Source organism: Protobothrops mucrosquamatus, unplaced genomic scaffold, assembly GCF_001527695.2.
Source record: "Protobothrops mucrosquamatus isolate PMUCROS unplaced genomic scaffold, P.Mucros_1.0 scaffold741, whole genome shotgun sequence".
NCBI classification, from domain to species: domain Eukaryota; kingdom Metazoa; phylum Chordata; class Lepidosauria; order Squamata; family Viperidae; genus Protobothrops; species Protobothrops mucrosquamatus.
This window is the reverse complement of record NW_015387013.1, coordinates 205,118-218,310: the sequence shown is the minus strand read 5'-3', so window position 1 is coordinate 218,310 and position 13,193 is coordinate 205,118. Positions and strand designations below refer to the sequence as shown.

Here is a 13,193-nt window from a genome sequence, read left to right as displayed (position 1 = left end):
CTACCTTCGGAATAACGATACGGACGGTTTATTATTTAGAAGCCACTAACTGCTTTTAAAGAGCATTTTGTGAAGCAATAATACAAGATAAAAACTTGGTTTTAATAGGGCCAAAAAAGATAAGAGCTGTCATCCAAAAAGCTGTCATCCAGTAGTTCAGCTACTGAGCCAAAATTGTTTTGTGCTGGTATATAGGCTGGTTTAGTCAGATTTTCCAAAGTGCAGCCATTTTGTCACTGGGCAATTCAAGGAGAGAAGATTGTACCCATTTGGCATTTCCAAACTAAACATGTACTCCTTTCCTACATTATTATAGTTACATATCTGTAACTCGGGAACTGCTGTGGTGTCCAAATATGATCTGCCAAAGAGACACTTCTCTTAGGAGCATTGTTGTTGTTGTTATTAATTGCGAAGTCGTGTCTGACCCATCGTGACCCCATGGACAACGTTCCTCCAGGTCTTCCTGTCGTCTACCATCTTCTGGAGTCCATTGAAGCTCACGCCTCCTGCTTCAGTGATTCCATCCAGCCACCTCCTTCTCTGTCGTCCCCTTCTTCTCTTGCCCTCCATCTTTCCCAGCATCAGGCTCTTCTCCAGTGAGTCCTTCCTTCTCATTAGGTGGCCAAAGGACTTGAGTTTCAACTTCAGGATCTGGCCTTCTAAAGAGCAGTCGGGGTTGATCTCTTCTAGGACTGACTGGTTTGATCACCTTGCAGTCCAGGAGACTCGCAGGAGTCTTCTCCAGCACCAGAGTTCAAAGGCCTCAATTCTTTGGCACTCAAGACTTTCTTATGGTCCAACTTTCACAGCCATACATTGCAACTGGGAAAACCATGGCCTTGACTATACGTATTTTTGTTGGCAGGGTGATGTCTCTGCTTTTTAGAATGCTGTCTAGATTTGCCATAGCTTTCCTCCCCAGGAGCAAGCGTCTTTTAATTTCTTGGCTGCAGTCCCCATCTGCGGTGACCTTGGAGCCCAGGAAAATAAAATCTGTCACTACCTCCATTTCTTCCCCATCTATTTGCCAGGAATTGAGAGGGCCGGATGCCATGATTTTGGTTTTCTTAATGTTGAGTTTCAAGCCAACATTAAGAAAACTATTTCAAGTTTCAACTTAGGAGCATTAATGCCCCCAAAATTCAAAGCGTGATTTTATTGGAAAAACTTTCGTTTCACCTTGTGCTTCTGTTTGTGTTTGCTACCTTGTGACTGGACATGAAAACTAGCATCATTAAGAGAGCCTTAATGAACCAATCCCACTTTGTCAATATTAGTTCCAAGGGGTTTTTACTTCCTTTTTATTTAAAGGGGAAAAAAAACATTTTCCCTCTCATATAACACACATTCTTTTGTGTTCTTTTAAGTTCGGATTTCACTTGTTTGTTTCAACCATGGCAATTTTGCTGCGCTTTGCACTTACCGGACTGTCAGCTTAAGTTCAAATTATTTTTAAAGCATCTAGCTGTGAATACATGAACATTGTTTATTCAACTTCAGTACTGGACTGGGTAATTCCTTCTTCCTCTTAAATTTTTTTTTTAAGAAAGCCACAGGTCTCTAGTGCTATAAAGAGAAACCAGAAGTGTGAGAAATGTTATTCTTTCTTTTAAGTATCTTCCTTTCACCAATTTTAGTTTCCCACTGCCAATTACCATTAAAGGCTAGGGAGGCTGGGGTGGGGGTGGGGGGGAACGTGGATTTTATTTAATAGAAAAGATGTTAGGACAGCTCCGGCGATGGCCACTGACGCTTTCAAACTGGCATACAGGCTGCAATTTGTACACTAGAGCTTCATCACGAAGTTTCAGCTCTTGCGGCAGAATTTAATTATGCAAAATTCAAAGAGCTGGCCTGCTATAAGCTTACAATGCAAGGGCCTCCCCCCCCTCCTTTTCTTTCCACTGGAGACTTGACAGAACTGCCTGCCCTCTTTCAGAGAAAATGTATACCTCTCAAAAAAAAAAAAAAGAAGAGAGAGAGAGAGAGAGAGAGAAATATTGCAACCCAGAGTGCTTCTCATCCACTAGATAAAAGGGAAGGAGAAAGATTTGGAGGAAGATGATTCTTTCTGATGGTTCCTTTGTGCAGCAGCTGCTGTTGCCATGCAGTGATCCTTGTTGCTATGAAGATCTGCGTGTCAGACAATGGGTTGTTTTTTTTTTAAACTGCAAGCCCCACTGCTATTGGCTGAGACATTTCCCAGGTGAGGGGCAACGGTACTTCAAGCCTCAGACTTTGAAGGGGGCGGAAACCGGGTTTGCCTCCCACCTGGAGCAGGTCTGCGGCCATCAAAACCCCTCCCCTTCCATTACTGGCTCCCCTCCAGATGGCATCCATCACAATTAAGAGGAAATGGGAAGCAGGCGGCTGGCAAGGCTGTGAGTGAGTGGAGAGGGCTGCGTTTTGGTATAATTAAATCCATTAATGATCTCAGCAGATCAGCACTGCGCGTAACCGAATTAGAGAAACTGCTATGATTGCCGTCTTAAGCGTCTTTACAATATCCTTGCTGTTATTCAGCATGATGTATGTCTGCACGAGGCAGGTGAACAGAACAAGCAGTACTGTAGTTAGAAGTCTGTTTACTCAGCGAAAAGAGCAGATGGCCATGAAAAAAAAAAAAAAAGCTCTCTGTGGAGCCGCAAAGACAAGGGCTACAACTTGCGCAGAGGTCAATCATTTCAGGAGAGACAAATTTAGCCGTTAAGAGCTCTGAACCAGCGTTGTTGATGCCCACAGGAAACATTTCCACCCTTTTGCCCTCCTGCGTAACCGGGGCATCCTTTCGACTCAATTAAGGCAAACAAAAATATGACAAATTTCATAGTTAATTGGCTTGTAATCAGTTCAGATGCAAGAGTTCCAATTTATCAGAGTATCAATGACCTACATGTTTAGTTGTACTGGAAACTGTGGCTTCAGCAAAACTTAACAAATGACGTCTTCATTTTATACTGAAAATCATGTGTGAACTAAGTCGCTAGGTAAGTAGCCCAAACGTGCAAGCAACTGCGTAAAAAATGTTCACTTTGCTGCCCAAACACTGATGTTGTTAGTGCTACTTGGCATCTCAAGGATTTGAGGGAAAGAGAAGAACCAGCATTTTTAAAAATCTTCTGCTTGCCCACCTAGAAAAGAGCTTTGCTTGCTACAGACAGCAAAAGTAAATGAACAAGGATTGTGGGAATCTGTTTCCTGGTTTGGCATCATATATCATATAAGAGAAATGCATTCATCAGGCAAACTTGAATCACCTGAAATCTAAGTACCATTGTTAACTAGGGAGCCACTGTCTTGCCCAATGCACAATTAGAACACACAACAATATAATAGTCCAAAATTGATCTAAAGGATGCAAAGACTTTGTTGTGGGGGTTATATTATTTCTCCGACAGTACGAACCGTGGCACAGCTGGAGCAATGTGGCAGACAAGAACTCTGCGTGTTTACAACGAGTGCAGGCTAAAAATAGTTAAGCGGCAGGAATCACAGAATAACCTCTAGGCAAGATCTGAAATTATAGCTATCCTAGAAAAGGGCAATTCTGCAAACGTTCAAGACAGTAACAAGCAGGCAAGGATGAGTATCGTCATCTCATTTGCCTCCTGAAGTAGTTTTCTCTGAAATACGTGGAAGGTGCTCAGATCCTGATCAGCGGGTAGACCTTCTTGACAATTTTCAGGAGTTCTGCTAGGGTGATGGAGCTTGGGTTTTTTAGGATACAAGGACCAGTGTCAAAACCTGACCAATTTGACAATGGGTCGGCCCCTTCTTTCATCGACAGCTCGGGAACCAATATTTCGAATTGCCACTAACAAGAAATAGAAACATCCACCTAAATGCAACTTGACAGCTAACAGAGCTATCAAATGGTGAAAGTAAGAAAACTCTGCACGAGCTTTCTATTTTTGTCTCATCCTGTCTGGCGGGTTCACCTATTCATTAGAATGTTTTTCAGTTATAGAGAAAAAGAAAGCAATCAGCGGAAACCCCAAATATACCGAAGACGGTAAAGCTGAGGGACGAGATAATTGGTTCTGATCTTCAGTCAGTCAGCCAGCTTCACACAAGCTCCTGAAGATACACAAGTGTGTGGGCCAAGTAAGTTTGGAAAGAACATTTGTCGGCATGCCTTTTTGTCTTTCCAAATTATAACCTCTCAGAATCTGTCAATTCCACTCTGACTGGCATCGCATCAAAATGGATCAGTAACAGCCAAGGATATGCATTTTGCATCTCAGCAAGATGCTTCTTTGTATCACTCTCTCCAAAGATAATTGACTATCTCCCAATTGTTACTGGCTCCTTGCCAAGGCAAATCATACCTCTTCAGAAGTTTCTAAAGGGGTAGCTGCATTAATCTCTTGTGGGCAGAAACAACAAAAAAAGAGTTTTATGGTCTCTTAAAAAGGCATTTTTGTGGATTGGGGTGGGCTGAAGATACAGTGGGAAAGCTGGTGGAAGAGGACATTCTAGCTTACGAAACAAAGGAAGGTACTCATTCGTTTTTTGAAATGGAGATCAAAAGTTTCTCTCCAATTTAGAATATTTGCCCATCTTACAAACATTTACACTGCGTTCAGAGGTGCAAATATTAAAAGAGCTTAACTGAACAATGACTTGGAAAGATGGCTTTAGAAAATGCAAGCTTGATGCAAGCTTTAAACAAAGAACAGATTCATGAATGAACAAAGCTTCAAATCAATGCGTTCATCTTTTTGACTCTAGGACAGGGATAGGTAACCTTGGCTCTTTTATGACTCGTGAACTTCAACTCCCAGAATTCCTGAGCCAACATAGCTGGCTCAAGAATTCTGGGAGTTGAAGTCCACGAGTCATAAAAGAGCCAAGGTTGCCTACCCCTGCAGTCCAGGACACAGAGCCACTATATGCATATACATGTGCAAACCTGCAAATTACAGTGGGGGTATGATCTACTACATTATATCGATCAAAGTGACTAGCACTAGTCTAAAACAAGTATACTGAAGGACACCTACCGTCTTCTGTCTCCTGCCACACGATGCCTTCCAGATTAACGCTGGTGCCAGGTTCACAGGGGCCCAAGCACTCTGGTTCAGTAGCTAGTGCCACATCACAGGTGTTCACCCCTACAGAGCGAGTGCGTACCATTATCTGTTCACAGGGTGACGAGATATCATTGTTAACAACGGGGACAAGAAGATGCAGTGGTAGCACTGCAGGGGTGGACACAGGAGACTCCATCTGGAAAGACAGAAAACGAAGCAGTCACAACTGAGGCATGACAACGACTGAGGGATCCCTGGGTCCCACCACCACATGCATCTTCCCAAACCTGGGCTACACTTGATCTTACCTTCAGGAGTGGTTGTAGTAAGTTAACATCTAACGTATTTATCGGTGAAGAATTTTAGAGCAAGGGTGTCCAACTCTGGAAACTTTTAAGACCTGTGAACTTCAACTCCCAGAATTTTCTAAGGAATTCTGGGGAGCTGAAATCCACAATGTTAAAGTTGTCAAGATTGGACCCCCCCCTGCTTTAGACAGGCTGACTTGGCCATTCTGACCAGCTATGGCAGGGGTGTCAAACTCAATTTCATTGAGGGCCGCATCAGCATTGTGGTTGCTCTCGGGGGGGGGTGCGGCCAGGGTGGGTGCGGCCTACTGGGTGGGCGTGGATGGAGTGGGTGTGGCCTACTGGGTGGGCATGGCCAGCTCTATATCGTTCGCGTCAAGGGTGCCTGTGGGGGCCTGGGCAGGAGTGGGACAGATCTGAGGGTCTCTGGTAGAAGGGGGGGGGACTGGGGCAAGCGCCAAGGCATGGTCCATTTCTTCATTCCTCACAACGGGTGACCCCTCCCCAGCATGCACCCAGGGGGCAGGGCCAACACGGCAGGGGCTGATTCCTCACTGTTTCTAGACGGCCTTGTGGAGCTAAGACTGAATGCGTTTCAGCATAGATGGCCACCACAAAATTGTACATTGGCTCCCGGCTGGCCTGGGCCAGGGCCAAGGCAGCGGGGGCCGTTCCCTCACTGTTTCCAGGATGGTTTTGCGGGCCACATGAAACCACTTCGCGGGCCGCATCCGGCCCCTGGGCCTTGTGTCAGACATGTCTGAGCTATGGGAAAACGTTAACCTTTCCCCAAGAACACCTCCTCTCAATTCATGACACAACTATATCCATTCTTCGGCACTTGTCTCTCTGCTAGGCTGCTGAACTAATGGATATTCATCTGGAGAGAAAAAGAGGTAAAAATCTAGGCAGACAGGTTTATTTACCTGTTCAAAACATTGGTAGAGCTGCCCATCTTACATCAAACCGCCTCATGCAAGTTTATGCCTGAATTGTGCCACTTTAGACTTCAAATAGAATTTTCATACGGAACAAATGTTCCTCCTTGATAATAGGATTCTTATACGGAGCAAACTAGCATCATAAACGTATACAACTTTCTCCATGACATCTAGGTTTTCCATCTGAGGGTACACATAAATGTCCAATCTCTTAAGTCTCTGCCTGGTGAAGGACAGGGGTTTCCTATGGAAAAGGCACTTGATGCCTGCCATCAAGTGTCTATATCAGCGGTTGCAAACCTATGGCACGGGTGCCAGAGGTGGCACTCAGAGCCCTCTCTGTGGGCACGCGTGCTGTCGCCCCAGTCCTAGGCCTTCAGCTGGGTTTTATAAAACCTTTTTGCTTTAGGCCTCCGCCGTGTGCAAAAAAAAAAAATAGGTTCAATCAATCAGTCAATTTCAACTTCTCACGGAAAAAAAAAATCTTGCAAAGTTGGAATTGATTGATTGAACTTTTTAGTCCCACCCGGTCTGCTGTTATCACCGCAGCCACGCCCACCCAATGGGCCATACCCAGCTAATGGGCCACACCCACCCGGCATCTGACGATGCATAAGTGGGTTTTGGGTTGCAGTTTGGGCACTCAGTCTCTAAAAGTTTCGCCATCACTGGTCTATATTGTTATTCACCCAACCCAGAGATCTAACTGTTGCATACAGCAAAACAATCTCACTCTCCCAATTTAAGCATCCACCGGAAAAAGTTAATAGATTTCTAGGCTGAAACATGAGCTGCAGTGTGAGAATGCTGGCTGCTCACCCAGAGCGCACTCCTTCCATAAAACAAGGCTTCTAACTTGGCTATTGTTGTCCCTCGCATCATCAGCTAATTCAAGAACTCCATGACATGTCACTCTGCAGTTAAGTGATGGTCTGAGTGTCTTTTGGTAAGTGCAGACACATCCAGGGAGATAAAGCCTTCAAGATGTCACTCTGGGAAATCTGCCCGCCTGCTGCAGACTGGAGCTTGGCTTTTTGGTTTCAGATGAGCCCAGATCGCATCCCCTTTGCCAAAAGATAACCTGCATCCTCTTTCCCCGTGAGTATTGGCGACCATAAAATCAGAGGTTATTTATGGAACGTGACTGCCAACAGCCACACACTCTCATTCAAGCTAATTCTGTTTTTGAACGGTTGCCAGATCTTTGGTTGCTGCAAATTGTCTCTCTCTCTCTCTCTCTCACTCACACAGGGCTAGCACTGTCTTTTTATGAAGCAATTAAACACGGTGAAATGGAGCAAGCTGAATCTTGCACGCTCAGTGTTGCTTGTCCAGAACATCAGAGGAGCATCTATGCATTTTTTTTTTCTTCCTGCAAACATTTTTGCGGAAGGGAAGAGTTGCAGCCCTGATTTATTAAACCCCTTCAACTGACAGGTACAGCCGTGCCTAGAAGATAGTAGAATTATCTTGAAGCCCGCCAGGGCCTCTGCTGGACCAGGAAGAGAAGGAAACGCTTGTATTTATCCTTCGGTGCACACAATCTCATTAAATCTCCCCCATCACATAAGCAATAACTGAGGGAAACAGCTGTCTACCCTCTGGCAAGGTTCGGTGCCCAAGAATGTAGGCACTGCTGAGTTCTGGGAATGGATTTTCACTTCCAGTCAAGTTAACACAGCAGGGGAGAAAAAATCACCCTGAGTGTCACTGCCTGCTTGCCTGCGTTAGGCTCTTTTTCTTCTGTGTACATGTTTGCTCTGGACAGCTAGCCAAACAAAGCCGATCTTATCTGATCAACATTTAATACTGTCTGCCTTTTTAATCTGTAGTGATCGAGCTGGCTGTGTTTGTCCAGGCAGATAACAGAAGCTATACCCTATTTTTTTTTTTTTCAAGGGCAGTAAGCCATACCTCAGATGTGCAAGCTCCCTGACGTAACCCCCCCATTTGCAGGGCGTCTGGGTTCTCAGCATAACACAAATGCCTTTCTCGCTCTCTCTCCTTGAGTTTGTCTATGTGTATTTGTGTCCACAGGGAATGGAGTAACTTACGTTTTGCTGAACAGGATCCTTGACCCTGTTGATTACCCTTGTGGAGGCATACTGATGTAGTTAGCTTTCTGCTCCGCTTAAGGAAGGCACCAAGAATGAAGGATAAACATGGTGCCCTGTTTTCAGCTAAGCAGAAATTCTAGGCTCTCCCAGCACAAAAAAACAAGGGCAGTGGGGGCAGCTAGACACCTCACCCAAGTCAGAACATAAGCAACACATTATTACAGCTTTATCACTGCTAAGATTCCAGAAACAGAAGTCAATCAATATTTATTTGACCAATCAAAGCAAAATTTAAAAGAACAAAAACAGAGTGAAGCAAATAAATACAATAACGTATTAACAGTTCATATACGTGAGGGTTTCCAGGCTAAGGAAGGCTGCATTAATCAAAGATGCCATGCTATTTCCCTTCTTTTTTTCAAAGCAGCTCTGACAATAGTAACTAAAGGAAGTAATTTTTGATTCTAACACTACAAACTGGATTGATTCTCTGCTAAGGGCACAATAGGTGCAGTCCCAACATTGCCAGCTTGAAGGTCAAGGTTTTACCACCAGATAGAATAAAGTAGAGACTTCTGCCTGCTGTTTGGGAGAGAAGAAAAACAAACCTAATCAGCTGCTCCAGAAATCTTTATGCTCTAATCCTGAGCAGATGTTCGTTCCTTCTCATGTATTACAGCAAAACATTTGGCAAAGAACTAGGGACCGTCAATTTGTCTTGGAAGATGGAAATTGGTTCACCACAACACTTCCCTGGAGGCAGAGATGGGGCACTTCTTGAAGTGTTTAGAGTCAGGAAAGTTGTAGGTCTGCAAACTGCTCAGCTGCTCTTCTACTATGAAAGGTAATCAGTACTCAGCAGAAGAACGCTAATTGCTACTCCAGCTTTGCTAATTATCATTTGGTCACGTTTGTAATCTGCATTATGCCACAATGCATTATAAGCAGCTTGCTGAGAGCCATCTAGTAAGTGAGAAGCCTTTATGGGGGGATTTCATATTTCGGGGATGGCGAGTAGCTCAACCTTCCTCCATTAGCTTTTGAAAAGATGAAAGAAAAGAAGAGACAACGGAGGGGGGGGGAAGAGAGGGAGCTCTTAAAGAATTTATGACACAATGCTGCTGATCAACGTACATCTGACGGGGAGAAAAGGGAAAGGGAGTTGTTCTTCTATCATTGATCAAGTTTCTGCCTTAACCACGTATGAACTGCAAATGAGAATAGGATGTTTATCTAAACAAGGATATAGGTATTAGTGAGAGAAAGTTTTTGACCTCTTTAGAACTATCTGTAATCCTGCAGTATAACCAAACGACCTGTTGCTTTCTTTAAGTCCTACAATAGATAAAGGAGTTCTGATTAAACAAAACACCTCAACAATGCACTATGTCATGTCTTTATTGAATACACTCAGCCAGCATTTACGATCTTTGTTGGGAAAAATACATAGTAAAGCTTTAGATTTAGCCTATCGTTAAGACTATATTTTAAAAATTGAGCTGCTTTTCTGTACGCATTTTTGTCACTTTCTGTTCCATTTCTTTCCCTCCCTTTTTTGTGTCTTTCCCCCCTGTAGTCTAGAATAAATAAATAAATAAATAGAAGGTTCACATTAGCACTTGCGAAAGTTCTAGACCTTGGGTCTTTTATGATTTGTGGACTTCAACTCCCAGAATTCCTGAGCCAGCCGTGCTGAGGGGAAAGGGAGAGGTTTCCAAGCTGAGCCATGCTGGCTCAGGAATTCTGGGAGTTGAAGTCCACGAGTCATAAAAGAGCCAAGGTTGCCTACCCATGCCTAAAGATGGTGTTATCTTTAAGGGAAGATGTCACATGACACGTTTACGAAATGCTGATGCTGAAATCTTTCATGAAATACATTGGTTGCAGAAGTGTAATGTACCTTTTTATTAAATTGCAGTTATGGATACAAAATGCAGGCACCTATGGGATTGTAAATTAACTTTAACAATTGGTATATTTTATTCCTTTTGTTCCGTCAAACATTGGTTAGAGGTTATGTTGCTAATAATTGGTTATTAACTGCCACTAAATTTCAGTGATGTAATTTGAGGGTGCTCTGGGAATTGCAAAAAAAAGGGGGGGGGCGGCGGTTTAGAAGTGGTATAGGCTGGCAGTTATCCAGCTGCTGTTACAGTGTGCTTTAAATAAACACTCTCCACCCTTCCCTTTCTTCCTATTAAATGACATTTATTTATTTATTTGTGTGTGTCGCCCATCTCATCTAAATGACATGAAGGTTGCAGGACGCAAAATGGAATTGTTACATGTCTAAGCTGTCATATGCATATATCTATAATTTGCATTCTGCTGCAGTGCTCTTAACAATTCACTGCAACGTTTTAGATTTCAACTTTAATGTGAGTTATAGCCAACTGAAGAGAGAGAAAGCACAGGGAATTATGATACTATTTGCTCTCTGTAAGAACGAGATGAAAGCATTTCAAGATTAAGTAAACATCAAAGCACCAGATGTATCTCCAGTGCCCAATATTTACATTGCCTCCTCTGAACCTAGTCCCCTACAGGTATGTGGGATTAATATTCTCATATTCCTGTGATATTTTTTCCCATTTAATACAACGCCAATTTATTAAATCAAAGAACCTGTGGCACTTGTGACAATGAGAGTTACCTCATGGAAAGTCTGATGTTTGAACACATTTGGTCTAATCAAAAAGGTACATTTTAGAATGCTAACCCTCATATAATATCAATTTATTAGTATACTAGCGACATAATGTATATATTATTCCTCATTAAAGAGAATACAGAATACATTTTGTCACGGATATTAACAATTCTTACCTTCTGCGCCTTTTTTCAAATCATGAGGTTTAAACATGAAGTTTAAAATATTAGATACAGAAACAAAGCAGTGGAGATACTGAGCAACTCTAAAACAAGCAAGGACAGTCAGTCCTTCAGGACAGAATGGGGCTTGCAACCTGAACTAATTCAATACTAATACTAGCGAGAAGTAAATGAAAAGCTGATAATTTCATAATGATTACTAAACAGTGGAAACCATCCCCCCCCCCAAATCTGCAAGTTTTGGAATCGTGATCAAATCCATAAGAAACTGCAAGGACTCAATAACTTTATTCATAATGTGAACACGAAATGTACTGCAAATGTGAAAAATGTTAATGCTCACGGCAAAATTTCATGTATTCCCCCCCCCCGTTCAATTAAATGTAGCTTATGAACAGAACATGATGACAAGATCTCTTATCACACCGGCACCTGTGGGTGGTACAAGAGCCGTGCCTGACTCTGTCACGCAGTGTCTTAAGATGTACATATTCCAACTGTCACTGTCAAGAATGCCTTGTACTATAATTGTTATGTGTGGCAACATCACCTTAACTGGATTACTGTGCAATTTTAAACATAGTACTATTTTAAAAGGATATGGAATAAAATTTGCCTTTATAGACTTTTTTTTCTGCTGGCAAAGACTTTCTCCCCAAAGCACAAATATACAACCCTGGACGGTAGAGTTATCATTTTAAAATCTTATTTACAGCAGGCTCTGTGAACACTTCCACCACATCTCAAGTTGAGATTATGTTTAAGAGGATAATTTCCTTCTCATAATAAATATCGCGAACAAGATGGGAAATTATTCACATCAAAGGTATGTAGTTCTAAATGCAGATTTGTTCGTTACAATGACTCCAATGTCATAATACTTGCTACAGAAACTGCTAAAATGGCCAAGCACTTCTCATTTTATTAAATGGCTTGTAAATATTATCTAATAAAAGCAAATGCAATTCACATTGAGGTGACTGAATCTTGATAATCTATTTTATTCATATTCTAACAGCTGTGTTGAATTAAATATAGTTCAATATACAAACAGTAAAAGGTGCCTACAATACTTTTTGTGTAACTACATTGACAAGTAAATGTAAACATGCGTAGCTTAATTTAAAACTGCTCTTTAGTATTACATAAAACTCCCTAATTTAGTTTTAATTAACACAGTCCTATTAATTTTTGACAGATTGTTGCAAATCCAAGTTAAATATGGGCACATGAACTGCCAATGTGTGTGTATGTATAGTATGTGTGGATATAGATATAAATGAAAAGCTAATACCTGAATATTGACTGGCTGTATGACAAGATGTCCCTACTACGTTAGACTCCGGAACGACAACACTGGTGAGGTTACAAAAAAAAGTTTGCTTTTATTCAAGCCTACAAGATATGGCCTAAATTAGAAAATGATGTCTTTGCCACTTTAGCATTACCAACATTCTCCTTAGTTGGTCCATCTACAGACGCTACAAGGAATGTGTTTGGAGGGACCAGCTGTCATATTTATGGTTGATAAGGTCATTTCAGGGAACATATTTGGACCAGTCTTCAGTTAATTGGCATGACTAGAGAGTAATCATTTTGCAAACTTTCAGCAAGGCAAGGACTATTTCAACCATCTGTGTGTATCCAGGGTGTGGTCTCCAGATTCTTTTTTAAGCTTGGCTAACAGCGGGGAGGGGGGGGATTTCTTAGTTGCTGCAACTAAAAGCCACATATGCTTATCAGGAACTAGATCCATCCCTTTCCTCTGTCTTGTGATGAGTTAAAATTGTACACATTTAAAGTGTTAGTTTCGACTCTCCTGGAATGGCTATTATTTTCCTTGAAAATGTTGTTCCTTGTCCTTCTTGATCATAAGACCTATTGCTTCATAACTGTTGTTTTTAAGACTTAAAGGAACAGTGTGAAAGTACCTGCAGATTTGGAGAACATATATTTTACAGTGAGTACAAGTTCCATGTTACCGAACACCACCAGGGAGAATCAAAGAGATGGAGAAAT

At 42.2% G+C, this 13,193-nt stretch overlaps 1 protein-coding gene across 1 annotated transcript in view; it reads right to left on the bottom strand.

Moving 5' to 3' along the window:
- Positions 1-13,193, bottom strand: part of ZNF609 (zinc finger protein 609) — a 45,374-nt gene that overhangs the window by 10,853 nt on the left and 21,328 nt on the right. Inside the window, exon 2 of the mRNA XM_015818444.1 lies at positions 5,007-5,232. Within this exon, the coding sequence (XP_015673930.1) occupies positions 5,007-5,232 (226 nt within the window). The remainder of the gene's footprint in view (positions 1-5,006; positions 5,233-13,193) is intronic.